Source organism: Leptopilina boulardi, unplaced genomic scaffold (genome assembly GCF_019393585.1).
Source record: "Leptopilina boulardi isolate dan_hultmark-lab unplaced genomic scaffold, ZJU_Lbou_2.1 LbouV2_224, whole genome shotgun sequence".
In the NCBI taxonomy this organism is placed as follows: Eukaryota; Metazoa; Arthropoda; class Insecta; order Hymenoptera; family Figitidae; genus Leptopilina; species Leptopilina boulardi.
Window position 1 is genome coordinate 2955806 of NW_026137779.1, and position 14875 is coordinate 2970680.

The following is a 14875-nucleotide window of genomic DNA, read 5'->3' on the forward strand; positions in this document are numbered from 1 at the left end:
CAACAGAAAAAATTCTTCATTCAATCACTAGTCAATACTATGTAAAAAAAGTGTACCAAATGCATTTTTTAATTTTAATTTTTTAAAATTAAAGATATATTTTTTCAGTAGATTGAACTGCTTGATGAAGTTGAAAATTAATTCCTTTAAGGAAGTTTTAAATATTCCAAAAGAAGTGAAGATAGTAAAAGAAATTTACGAAAAAGTGTTTTCGAAATCTTACAAATCTTCAATTTTTTCAAAGCTGAATGAAGATATGACTGTTTTTGAATTACGTTCTTTACTATTACCACACTATGTATATTGGAAATTTGGCATTGATTCAAACATATTTAAAGAGGACTCAAAACTTTGGAACCTGTTATTACTTAGAAGCTGGCACTTGGTTAACAAAAAAGTTGACTATTTGAGAAACAATATTGGCTACACAAGTAAAATTGTAAGTACTTTTAATTAAACTAAAATTAAATTAAAATTTTAATTAGTTTTCTAAAATAGAGTTCTGCTTATTATGCACTTGGAAACATATTTATTTTAAAAATTTGTTTTTAATTTAAGATTCTTATTTATCTTTAATTTATTTTTTATTTATCTTTAAGATTTCTTATTTAAGAAATTATATCGCCTTGAGACTTTTAAATAATCTGTTTTTCCGTGTTCTCTATCATTAAAAGAATTTAATAATAAGTATTATTGTTAATTATTAATAATTTTTTTAATTAATGGATTTGTTTTAAGGCAATTTCAATTAAATCATTTAATAATAATTTAAAATATTATTAAACTAAGTCAGGTAAATTTCGAACTATTTTGTATATCATCAACAATTTTTGTTTTCATTCGTTGCTTTTAAATTCATTTTTACTTGTTATGCGAAAATTGTCAATTCTTAAGATCTGTGTAAGTGTATATCAACGTATTCAAGCTGAAAGTCCGCAAGAAGCTGACAACCATGCGGATAGACTAGACTCCCCTCTTAAACCTCTGCCTGGCCAGTTTTTATAGTGTTGGAGTGGGGATAACCCAGAGCAGGTAGAGGGTTAAGCAATATGTCCACTTGAAGAAGTGCTGAGAGAATCTACTATAATATATGTAATTTTACATTTATTTCAGACAGACTATGAGTATGCCGTACAATGTGATATAAATAATGTCAGAAGAATATGTTACGAAATAAAAAATATTGGTCAAATAACAATACAAGAAGTTCTTCGTACATGTCCGAAAATAACACTTCAGCCCGTGAATAATATTAAACAATTTTTAACTTGGTTTCATAAAAATCAATTATACGAGTCTTTAATAACAAATTGTTTAGAAGTTCTGACATTAAATCCTATTGAAGCTATAAATAAGTTAGAGAAGATATTGAAAAATCCAACTTTAATGCTTTTTCGAAATCATCCTAGATTTTTACATTTATTATATGTAAATCATGATTTAGAAAAAAGAATAGCACATTTAAAATCAAATAATATGTCAATAAAATGGAAAGATATTATAGCCCCAACATACAAACCCAATAAGTATAAATTAAATTTATTTTCTATTTGACTTACTCAATATTTATACAGTACTTACAGTTTTTTTACTTTTTCAGAATTCAGAAAAATAATAAAACCGATGCTATAAATCGAACAAAATTCTTAGATAATGAATTTTTGAATCAAGGACCAGCTTTAATCGCAGAACTTAAAAAGAATCCAAATTGGTCGCGTATCGATTTGGGCCAAATGTTTTCTTCCTTGCAATATTTAAGAGGCCATTTTACTGCAGGTGCTATTTGCAGTAATATACACATCATTTTATATCAAAGGTAATGTAACAGAAAAATAATTAGCTCCTACTTTATAAATTAAACACAGTGACAATAAAGATGAACTTTAACCTTTTGCAATCTATTCAGTTTTTATGTTACATGCATCTTTAGATGCATTTAACTTAAAATGTTTAAATACCCAAGTAGAGATTGATGCCTGGATGTATCTATGGCCCATGCGTGAAAACTTCAATCGCGTAAGATTTTAAAATTCTTTCAGTTTATTAAGGGGGGTTTCTCATGAAAAAGGCGAAAAATGAACATTATTATTTTTTTGCAATATTTTTTTTATTTCTTAAAATATCGGTCTAAATCTTATTACATATTAAAATTAAAGTATTTTTAAAACAAAAAAATTTTTTTTTACATTTAAATTATTGAATTAAACGTTTGTTATAGTGTGGTGAAGTTGACTCCAAAAAAAGCATTTTGCGGTAGACACGATTCCGCCATTTTGAATCACTGGAAATTAAAAAATCAAAAAGATTCTTAAAATATACATATGTGGTGACTTTCTAACCTAGGGGTTTTACTGAAAATCAAAAAATAAAAAAATGGCGGACTTTTGAATCAAAAATTGGAAAAAACAACGTTATTTCGTACTTAAATCTAGCGGGGGAGGTGGGGGGGTTACCGATTCAGTTCATCCTAGTTTAGTAACTGCGGAAAGGTGTGCCAAACAATATGCAAAAAAAATTAAAGGCAATATCTTTCTTCGTGTTTTCTGAAGCGTGTCTACCGTAAAAAACATGATTTTGAGAAAAACACGTTTAAAGCCACGATAGCGCTATACGTTACAGTGGTTGCGACACCCACTATAGTTATAGTGGGAGATCTATCTCAAAAACTATCACTCGGATCGACTTAAAATTTTAGGAGGTTACTTTTTGACATATTAAGGAGTAAATTTAAAAAATCAATTTTTTTATAAGAAACCCCTCTTAATGAGATTTCTGTTTTCCTAACCCCTTACCATAGCAGTCTAGAATTTTCATGATACTCTAAAGAAATCTCAACTATAAAACCTCCAACAGAATCATTCATGTTGATCTAGATATTAATATGTAGATAATAGATTACACTAAGTAACAAAGAAATAAAAATTGCTTACACTTTTATACTTCAAAGATTTATTATTAGCTCTATTTCACTCTTCGTTTGAATTTTTTGTCTTTTTCTTGATACTTTATAAATGGCAGGTTTGTCATTGATGCGTCTTCCTACTATACTTCCATGGAGTAGTATAAGGAGACCGAACGACCTTGCTAAATCTGCGTTAAAAGTAGACCACTTTTCGTTACCCGCTAAACCTCAAAAAAAAGTTTTAAAAGTAAGGAGCAATATATTTTTGGGTTATGTTCAACGTACTTCCAATTTTTCCCACTGTTTACATACTTCCCACGAGAGCGCTTGTGTTCTATTCCGTATTTTCATGAAACTAAGCGGGTACCGAAATTTTGTCTACTTATCGGTCCAAAAAGTATAGACCCCTGTCTTTGAAAGCTTATAACTTGGGTAAAAGAAATCGTACGTTATTAAGACAACATGGAATAAGTAGCTACACTATTCCTACGTTTCTATACAGAATTGCAAATAACCAAAAAATTTTTTGTAAATGTTACAGATTTTTAAAGATTAAAAATACATGGTTTTTTGCATGGTTTTGACAAAGGGCAACTTTGAAAGCTTGTAGCTCATTCAATTTATATGATATCTTTAAGCCAATTTTTTTTAATAATATTTGATTCCTTCTTAATCATATTGTATAAATAAAAAATCATTATTTTATTAACTTTTCTCTGTTAATTAAAACAAAGATAAAAAGCTATCTCTATCAAAAATAAACGCACAGGTTTGAGACAAAATTTAAATTATGTAAAATATGAAATTGTTTAAAAAACAATTAAGGAAATATTAAAAAAAAATTTTTTAAAGAATTATTTATAAAAATATTTTCAATTTTTTGCTTTATTACCTCCATTAAAGCAAGGTGCGGGTCATCTTGAACCCTTTTGTCATCGGCAGACACCACGGTAACATTATTGTACTACCGTACCTTTTTCTTGACTTTTTTCTATTCTTACCATTTATTTACAACTTTAAAAGAGTTTTTTCGAATGTTTCTTCAAGGGTGTAGGTAAAAAAATTTCAAAACTTGAAATATTTTGAATTTACTAAAAATATTGTAGACAAAATGTACTTGAGAAAAGTTTGCTACAGCTTTATGAAGTTTTTCATTTATTTTCATACCTTCTGTCTCTCTTCCTCTCACTACTCGGGCAGATGCGTTCATCGCATTTCAACTCATACCATCGAGTCCGTATACCTGACCTCCCTTAATTTTATTGTGATTCTTTGTTATCCACTGTATTATAATTGGGTAGAGAGTAAAGCATATTTTTGTCAACCTTACCTGACAGAAGGACATTACTCTCAAACCTATAACTTTCAATTAAAAAGTAAGTAAATAAAATAAACTTTACACTGGAGACTCCATCCACTGGAGGGCTCGAGTCTTAGTCCAGTCGATGGAGTTCGTACTTGACGCAACCTCTACGCCGAAAACCGTAAATATTCAGGGCTGTACTACCAATAAAAAAGATGGGGTCTTTCACTGATACCGTAAAATATTAATAAATTTTATTTATTAATAAATATTTTTTATTCCATTAATAAATATTTTAGCTTCTGATGAGGACAGCAGTGCTGTTGAAACGTCAACAATAATTTTTTTATTTTATTGACCATTTTGACTTTGGACTTGTCAATGATACACTTTAAACAGACGCTACTGAATATTATTTTCTAAGTTTAGTCACGCCCACTTTTCCCCCTCCGACGTTTTACCGCGCCGCGCCACCAACGTGTCCAATGGATGGAGTCACATTGGATGGAGTCTCCAGTTTGAAAAATTATTATTTATTATTGTCTTAATTTACATATTTATATACATATTTCGAAGTTGTAGATAAATAAATTATAAATAAAGTATTGTAAAACTAGAAAGTGTTTCTGCATACTTGTAGTAACATATATTAGTCCAAACTTACAATGAAAGCGTCAGTCAATGTTCAAGAAATAATAAAATATCAAGTACCTGTGAAAAAAACAATAATTACAAAAGTATATCTTTAAGATATCCTCAGAATATCTTCACATGATACAGGATATTCTAGGATATCCTTAAGAAATTCAAACAATGTCCATAAAGGATATCCTACATATGTACCCAAAATATCCTCAAGACATTCGAAGGATATCCTTAAGAAATTCAAACTATGTCCATTAAGGATATTCTTCATATATACCCAAGATATCCTCAGGACCTTCTAAGGATATCCTAGGATATCCTTAAAAAAATTCAAACTATCTCCATAAAGGATATCCTACATATATACCCAAGATATCCTCAGGACCTTCCAAGAATATCTTAGGATATCCTTAAAACTTCAAACTATCTTCATAAAGGATATCCTACATATATACCCAAGATATCTTCAGGACATTATAAGGATATCCTTAAAACTTCAAACTATCTCCATAAAGGATATCCTACATATATACCTAAGATATCGTCAGGACATTCCAAGGATATCCTAGGATATCCTTAAAAAAATTCAAAGTATCTCCATAAAGGATATCCTACATATATACCCAAGATATCATCAGGACCTTCCAAGAATATCCTGGGATTTCCTTAAAACTTCAAACTATCGCCGTAAAGGATATCCTAGCGATGCCTGAATGATATTTTTATAAATTCCAGACATATGCTTGTATGTCATATTTCGGTTGTTCTTCGGACATCCTATGGATATCCTTTGGATGTCCCATGAATATTATTAGATATCTATAGGATATTCAGAAAAGAAAAAATTTATATACATTCTGTGATTAAAAATAGTTGTTACTTGCCTATTTACATTTCCTCTTCTGAATTACTATAGATTCTATTATTATCTTCATCATCACTGTCATTTCCAGTGCTAATTATGAAGGATTCAATTTGCGTTTCAACACATTGGTCTGTTTTTCTTGATTTCTCTTCTTCTGCTTCTGCATGTCTAACACAATTTGACCACAGTAATGGTGTCACATGGTCCAATGCCTCTGAGCACAACTTATGAACATTATGAATTTTGTGATCTTTATTAGGTTTTGCAACATAATTTTTTACGTATGCCCATATAAGTTCAATTGGATTATATTCGCAATGGGCGACAGGCAACCACAATAATTGAACTTCATTGCTGCGAATATCTCTTGTTATTTTTTCAAGTAAATATTGTTTAGGATAGCGATAACTTCGTGATAATTCTAATAGTGATTGTTTTGTTAAATCGTTAAAGTCCTCTGCAAAATCAGGTATTGGTACCCCACGTTTATGTAACCACTCAATAATTTTAGCTTTTAATCATTCCGCTGTAGGATTTCGAAATACTGGATCAAGCATTGTATGGTAAGGTGCTTGATCTAGAACAATGACTGATTTTGGCGGTAAAACTGTTAATACATGTCGGAACCATTCTTCATAGTGTTTTGCATTCATTTCACCATGATAATCATTAGTACCTTTTTTACCAATAAAACATTTTGAGCAACCCGGCACAAAACCATCTTTTCCACCAATATGAAGAATAATAATTCGCTGTCCTGATCCAGATGGAGTTATGAATCCTCCTCGTTGACCGAAAACTTCTTGTACGTGATTGCGATAATAATCAAAATTATTATTTTCACTTGAAACCAAATTTTCAACCCAACCAAACTTTCTTGAGTGATTTGCTCCGCACCATGTTTCGTCAAAGAATAAGTTTTTTCTCTTCTTCTCAAAAATAGTGTTTAGATTTTTCATTTTGTTCATTATAACATTTATTTAAATTAATTTTTTCTAGCTCGTTGGTTATTATTAAATCGTCAGTACTGTTAGAGAACTCTGAGTTGGATGAATTTGAAAGCATTGGGACATTTCCATTATTTTCAACATTTATTTCATTCAACATTACTATATTTACTCCTTGTGCATTATTTTGTTCAATTGTTAAATCTTGGAAATTCTTACAATTCACCAAATCTCCATTCATTTCTATTAAATTTATTCTGTCAAATATTGGATCTTCAAAATGTATAATATTCAATATATCTTCATTTATTTCATCTATTTCCATTAAATCTGATGTTTCATTCATGCATGGAGTTAAAAGTTGAAAATGTCCATCCCGATCTTGTACCTGATATTGTCCAGTAAATAGTAGATAAAGTTTGTTTCTAGCACTATTGTTATCAAATGAAAGCGCATAAAAAGTACCGTCTTGATTCATGCGCATTACGCTAATATTTATCTTATATATATTTGCATCATCAAAAACATCAAAACATTCTAACATAGATCCGTAACATCCTGCAAGTCCCATTTTAGTTTTGTATGATCGTGGAGTATTCACATTTAATACATGTTTGGCTTCTTCACTGAATTCTTCCCAATTAAAAACAACGTAATTAACAATGTCTCGACGATACTTAGCATAATTTTTATCTTTATAATATTTAGCGATACATCTAAACAAACAATCACCATTACTTCCGGCGTCAGTCACAAAAAAATCACGATTTTCAATTGTTATTTTTCCAGTCATATTTAAAGGTTATATATAATTATAAATAAAAATAACTTCCTAAAAAATTTAATTCGACAATGAACTATTGTCACTTTATATTTCCAGCACATAAACACAGTTTCATGAACCACATTTCGAAACTAACTAAACTAAGATTCTTAAAATTGTACAATCTGCGAAAACATATTTCTCACAAAATCGTCTTTCAAAGAAATTGAACTTCTTAAAAAGTCATTTAAAACTAATTTTCAAAATTGTGTTATAGCTAGGAATAAGTAATTTAAATGTAGTTCTTTATTATAGCTGGCAATAAGTCATTAAAATGTTATTCCGTATTAAAATGCGGAATTACATAGGCTTTCAATGGGTAAGATCATAATTACGGTAAATTTATTTGTTTATAAAATATTTTATCTTTTATTAATATTAACTAATTAATTAACTAATATCTCAAAAACAACGAAAACGGCATTTTATTTTATACCCAAGTACACTGTAAAAAGAAAGGTATTAATTTAATACTGACTTCAGGTACTAAATCTTAATTTGGTTCTATTTGGATACTTAAAATCGGTACTGTTTTAGTACTTTTCTGTATTGTTTTAGTACTTTTTTTTACAATTTAGCACGTAATAGCACTGTAATATTAAAATGTCCGCCTCATGGTAATATTACAGTAACATTCAGTAATATTGCAGTAATATTACTGTAATATTACAGCAATATTAACCTGTAATATTATCCGGTAATATTACGTGCTACTTGGGTACGCTTATTAAAAGTATAGATTTTTACTTTTATTTTAAGAGGTAGAAAAAACAAAAAAAAGTCAACATTATTTTTGATTTAAAAAAAAAGTAAATTTTAAATTTAAAAAAATTTTTGCACTTTTCGAAAGATCTTTTTGAAAATATATATGGGGCATTCTATTTTAAAATTATACCCCTAGTAAACAATTGACAATATAAGACATTTTTTAAATAATTAATTCTCATATTTAATTGAGTCAAATTACTTTTGCAATGAGTGGTTTCGAAAGAGAAATTTCTAAACTTTATTATTGTAAAAAAATTTTTTTAAAAAAACGTTTAATTAGCATAAAAAATTTAGTTTGAAGGTTAAACTTATAAATATCTCAAAACACGTTGTCTCCGATTTTGACAAAATCTGTGTCAAAAGAAAGCTTAAATATTCTATTTTTTATTTCCGTAAAGTTTATAATAGACATTTTCGAGGATTTCGAGAAATTAATTAAAATTCTCAGACGTTTCAAAGGTTAAAAAGGGTTGAAATTTGCATGAATAGAGAACCTCTGTTCAAATACAGCGGCATTTGTTTTTACGAAATTTTTAAATAAATAAATTTTAAAACTTCAATTTTAATCTTAATAATTTTTTTAAATTTGAAAAATTTTTAATTGCAAATAGCTAAAGATCAATATATTTATTGTTTACAATATTTTTTTTCTCTAATGTCAAGTGATGTAATAATGTAAGGTTAATGGAAATTAAATTTAAAAAACAAAATCCGCTCTTAAAGAAATGGTTCTCCATTCATACAAATTTCAATCCTTTTTAACCTCCGAAACGTCTGAGAATTTTAATTAATTTCTGGAAATTCTCGAAAATGTCCATTATAAACTTTACGGAAATAAAAAATAGAATATTTAAGCACAGATTTTGTCAAAATCGGAGACAACGTGTTTTGAGATATTTACAAGTTTAACCTTTAAACTAAATTTTTTATACTATTTAAATGTTTTTTTGAAAAAATTTTTTTACAATTGTAGAGTTTAGAAATTTCTCTTTCGAAACCACTCATTGCAAAAGTAATTTGATTTAATTAAATGGGAGAAATAATTATTTAAAAAATGTCTTATATTGTCAATTGTTTACTAAGGGTATAATTTTAAAATAGAATGCCCCATATGTAGGTCAAAATTTTTTCACATTTTTATATAAATGTTACGATAATAACATAATAACTATAATAATAGGTTATGTTAATTTTTTTCTTCACTTTTTATTGAAAAGAACAAATTGAGCGTGAATTCTATTTTGGTAAAACCTCCATGGTAAGTTATAGGAAGTATGCTTTTCGTATAAGTCTGTCTCCCTCTTACTCATGGATGAAAACTAACATGGAGGTTTTTCTGTGGTATACCTGCGTAGGTTCTAAAAAAATGGGTTGCTCAAAATTTTAAACTTCTACGCCTGTGAGAAATAGATTTATGACGGCCTGCACCTTGCTTTAATGAGGTAATAAAGCAAAAAACTGAAAATATTTTTATAAATAATTCTTTGAAAAAAATTTTTTTCAATATTTTTTTTATTGTTTTTAAACCAATTTCATATTTTACATAATTTAAATTTTGTCTCAAACCTGTGCGTTTATTTTTGATAGAGATAGCTTTTTATCTTTGTTTTAATTAACAGCGAAAAGTTAATAAAATAATGACTTTTTATTTATACAATATCTTTAAGAAGGAATCAAATATTATTAAAAAAATGGGCTTAAGGATATCATATAAATTGAATGAGCTACAAGCTTTCAAAGTTGCCCTTTGTCAAAACCATGCAAAAAACCAGGTATTTTTAATCTTTAAAAATCTGTAACATTTACAAAAATTTTTTTGGTTATTTGCAATTCTGTATGGAAACGTAGGAATAGTATAGCTACTTATTCCATGTTGTATTAATAACGTACGATTTTTTTTATCCAAGTTATGAGCTTTCAAAGACAGAGGTCTTTACATTTTGAACCGATAGTACTTTTAATATACGTCGTTCGGTCTCCTTGTACTACTACATGTATACTTCTAAGCAAAGTCACCACTTACATTGAAATAACAATTTTTCCTAGAATCTATACTTGGTCAATCAAGTAGACTTTTGCTCAATATGAGCTTTCGAGATAAATGTTCTCATGGTACGAGCAGGAAAAAAGTTTGTGCCCCGTGTGGTAAAATAATAATAATATGTTGCCTTATAAATATTTGCTGTAGTCTGAGAAAACTTCTTTCTTTAATTATGCTAAATGCATTAAAAATTTAAAGTAGGAGTAAAACATTCAGTATAGTGTGATAATTATAAAACAAAGTGATTTCTCTATTAATATTTAAGCTTCAGATTTATACAATTTTTTATAGAAAACTGAATCTTTTACTTCTATGCATTAGAGTATAGACATAATTATTAAGGGATGAGTTCCAGGACCTGATTAAGGCGCTTCGTTAATTTGCAAGATTCAAATTTACATTTACTGTTAACTTCCAGAAGTTAAGTAATGAAATATTTTTTTAATAAAAAAAATTTATCTTTAAAGCCTAGAAGTAAATAGTTTTTATTTCCTTTTTTGCAAATTAAAATATAAATATTAAATACTCACAAATCATATGCAGAATCAGGTTATCCAGATTTAATTCTCAATAACCTTTGTTAAATTCTCTAACTACAAAAAGTACCAATAGTAATTTATTGTTGTTATTACTACAGAATAACTTTATAAAAAATTTATGATTTATATAAATTGAAATTCAGATTTTTTGTTTAAGTATAAATGTATAAATCAATAATTTCTGATAACTGAACTGATTGTGAGAAGCATCAGTTTGATTTAATACCAAAGTATGAATGTCCAATTGCTTAAAAATCTAAAAATCTAAATATTAGTAAGTCATTTTGAACTGACAGAATTACAAATACACTGGAACGCCGGTTATTAGGACAACTCGGGTGTGTGTCCGAATAATCTGGAAAGGTCACCTTGACGAAAAAGCATAAACTTACAGGGCCGTAAGAAGTTTTTTTGCCTTCGATTGAAATACATAACCAAAGTTTGACAGTTAAACAACAATTTTGAGGTTAGGCGCATGAGACATGAGAAAAGAAAATATTAATTAAGTGAGAAAAATTAATTGTTTTTTAGAAATAAAACAAATTTTACTTAGCAAATTGTCACACAGATTATTAATTTTTATCATATTCATATAACACCAATAAATAATTTCAAAATAATACATTAATTCAAGGCGGGGAACGGACTCTTTAATAGATGCGCTACTGCGTGCAGAGATACTTCCCTTTTTCTCCTCACCTTGTTTTAGCGCCTAAGCTTTCCAAATAATCCAGTGTCCTAATAACCGGCGTTCCAGTGTAAGTAATTACTAAATAAAAAGTAACTGATAACTAAATAAATTTCTAGAATTGTAAGTTTAAGGGGTTAAACCACATAGTTTAGCCCTAGGAGTTAATACTTTAACCACGAAGTATTGTTAGGTTTTTTCAAAAACTATCGGAGAGGGAGGGGGGTGAATTTTTTTTAAAAAAATTAAACAGTGAATTTTTGTAGACTTGTAATTTTTAAACAGAAAGAAGAAAAAAATTTGTCCTATATGTTTTCGAAAGGTATTTTCCTGTTCTTTCGAATGATGAAAAACTTTTTTTAAAAAATTAAACATTTTTTCGAATTTTTTTTTAAGATCGGTCTTTTGTAATTTTTTTTTTTGAAAGCTGAAAATGTGTATTTTCACCACAAAAATATTAAGATGTCCTTTTTTGTTATTTTCGAGATATAAATTAATCAATTAATTAATGTTAATAAAAAATCAAATATTTTACAAATAATAAAGTTATTGCAATTCTGAAGCTACCAATTGAAAGCTGACGTAATTCCGCATCCAACCAGCACTACATGAACAATTTTGGATTAGAGGATTTTTTGTAAACAATTGCAATGTTAGCCAATTGTTTATTAACAATCCACTGATCCAAATTACTTCATATAGGGCTCATTGCATGCGAAATTATGTCAACTTTCATTTAGTAATGTCAGAATTATGATAACTTTATTTGTTTATAAAATATATTATTTTTTATTAACACTAATTAATTAACTAAAAATTGTAAATATTACATAAGTAGATGAAAAAAATTTTGACGTAGGTCATTCTCTGCCAAACGGACATTCCCTACTGCCGAAAATTGGTTTGTTTGGGGTCGCTGATTACGAATTTGAAGTTGGTTTATTAAAATTTAAAATGGTGAATCCAATATAGCAACTATAATTTTAAAATAATATACGTTTGTTATTAATTTTATTTATTTAACCTTAAGTAAAAAGTTTCAGTCAAATCTGATAAAGTTCTAAAAAATCGTAGAAGTGACCCCCAGAAGCCCTTAATATGGCGTGTCTGAATAATTCAAATAATTTTTGAAGCTTCTACAACAACAATTATATTTATTTTGTTTGCATTTTTTCCAGACGCCATATTTATCGTCCATCTTTATATTTTCAAAAACACCGAACAGCAAATAAAACTATACATCTTAAATCTTAAGCTACAATTTTATGTATCGAATGATTTTTTAATACCAAACCAATTTTGGGCAATAGGATGTGTCCGTTTGGCAGAGAATACCCTACACATATGTTTCGCTGTGAAGAGCAAAATCTTAAATGTGGGTCCAAAATGTTAAGAAACTTTTTTAACACTAAAATTTTTGAAACTGTGTGCACTTTGGTTTTTGTGGTCGCTTATTACGAATCTAATATTAGTTTTTTTAAATTCAAAATGGCGGACATATTTTTCTAAATTCGAGATTTGCATGAAACACGTTACTCAGGGGTTTTTGGGGTCGCTGATTACGAATCTGGTGTTAGTTTTTCAAAATTTTAAATGGCGTATCCAATATGGTAAACATGTTTTTCTATTATTATATTATATTATTTTATATTATTATTATTATTATTTATTTCAAAAAAGATAAAAATAATATTTAATAAATTAAGAAAATTGAATTAACATTTTTTTATTTAAAAATACTATTTTTTCTAAATTTAAAAATAATTTTTGTTAATATAAAATTTTTATTTCAAAAGTAACTTATTTATAATTTAATAAGTAATTTTTTTAAAACAACAATATCTCTTATACCCTGTCCTCAGCGCAGCGTGTTCACAGTGAAAGCGACTGAAAATAGCGCCACACTTTGGTATTATAATGGTCTATCTCTTACATGTTCACGAGCAGTATGTAATGGAGGAGGTAGTACAAATGATTTACAAATAAGTGATTTGTTTATTCGTAAATGATTTGTATTTAACGTTTTTTAAACAATTATTAATTTAATTTTATAATGCGTTTTTCTCTGTCCTACTAACAGATAAAAAACAATATATAGGACATTCTACGTGAGATTTTCATTAAAAAATTAATTTTTACTTGAAAATTTTTTTCAAGATTTTCATGAAAAATAAAAAAAAATACGTATTTTTTTATTTGATAAAAATTATGAAAGTTATTATTTTTTAAAGTTTGACGTTGTGAGAAGGAGAGTACTTTTGAAATGCGTTATTCTCTGTTCTAATAACTGAAAAATATAATATTATATATGAAATTTGTTCGATGTATCTTCAATATTTTAAATATGAAATAAAAATTAACGTAACTATTAGGGAAGCATCTAAAAAATTACAATTAAATCTGCAAAGTGATTTTTCTCAAAATTGAAGAGATACTTGACTATTATCAAATAAATATTTACTTGAACCAAATAATTTTTATTTTTGAATACTCATAACTTTCTTAAAAATGCATCAATTTTAAGATTTTTTTCAAAATGTGTATTTCTAACTGAGCTTTTCAAAAATTCCATGCAAAAATTTTTGCAATATTTTGAGTTGCTTTGTCTAAATACTTTACGTCTCAATAAATCGTCAATTGCCTTTTTTAATTCCTGTCTTTCGCTCCATGACAGTCTTTTCGGTGAAAAATGAAAAGGTTCGTTCGAAATGAAATTTATTTCCATTTCGTAAACAATCCGCTCTGCATTCTGTAATAATACATAATATTGATCTACAATTTCCTTTAATGTCTCAATCTTTTTAAAAGGTATTTTATCGACAATTAACATTTTTACTAAACTCGGTGATTGCGTCAATTAATAAAATTTTCCGAAATCGGTTTCTCGTAAGTAAAAGAAATTTCAGATGAAAAATTAACAGTCAAACCCGGTGTATTGCGAATAAAATCACGACCTAGTAATCCATCATAAGAAATAGAATTTTTAGGCACCACTGCAAAAGTTACTTCAAAAATTTCATCCTGTAATAATTGAATTGAATTTAAATTTAACTTTAGTTTAATTGGGTTGATTTATACATTCGCTGGAATAATGTCTAAACTCATGACACGCATTTCACCTCACAGTTGACAGGTCTCCCGATTTGACGTCTTTGACAGCTCATTTCTCCGTTAGTAATTTTTTCTCTTTTTTAAAGTCTCTTTGAGGTTCGTTTTTAGTGATAAGCTGCATTACCTCCAACAAAGTAACCAGCCTTTGATAATTACCATGCGATTTTAAAATATAATCCGGTATTCCTTCTATTACATATTCAATAGATAACTCTCTTCGGCCAAACCCAATTTATTTATGAG

The 14875-nt window shown here is 27.9% G+C and overlaps 1 protein-coding gene across 3 annotated transcripts in view; it reads left to right on the top strand.

Annotated features, from left to right (window-relative positions):
* LOC127279862 (transcription termination factor 5, mitochondrial) overlaps positions 1-14875 on the top strand; it is a 137073-nt gene that overhangs the window by 111227 nt on the left and 10971 nt on the right. For 2 of the 3 annotated variants that reach the window (XM_051302502.1, XM_051302500.1), the window contains exons 3-5: positions 109-439; positions 1114-1526; positions 1601-1816. In XM_051302502.1, the coding sequence (XP_051158459.1) occupies positions 109-439; positions 1114-1526; positions 1601-1816 (960 nt within the window). The remainder of the gene's footprint in view (positions 1-108; positions 440-1113; positions 1527-1600; positions 1817-14875) is intronic. The other variant, XM_051302501.1, reaches the window with a different exon arrangement.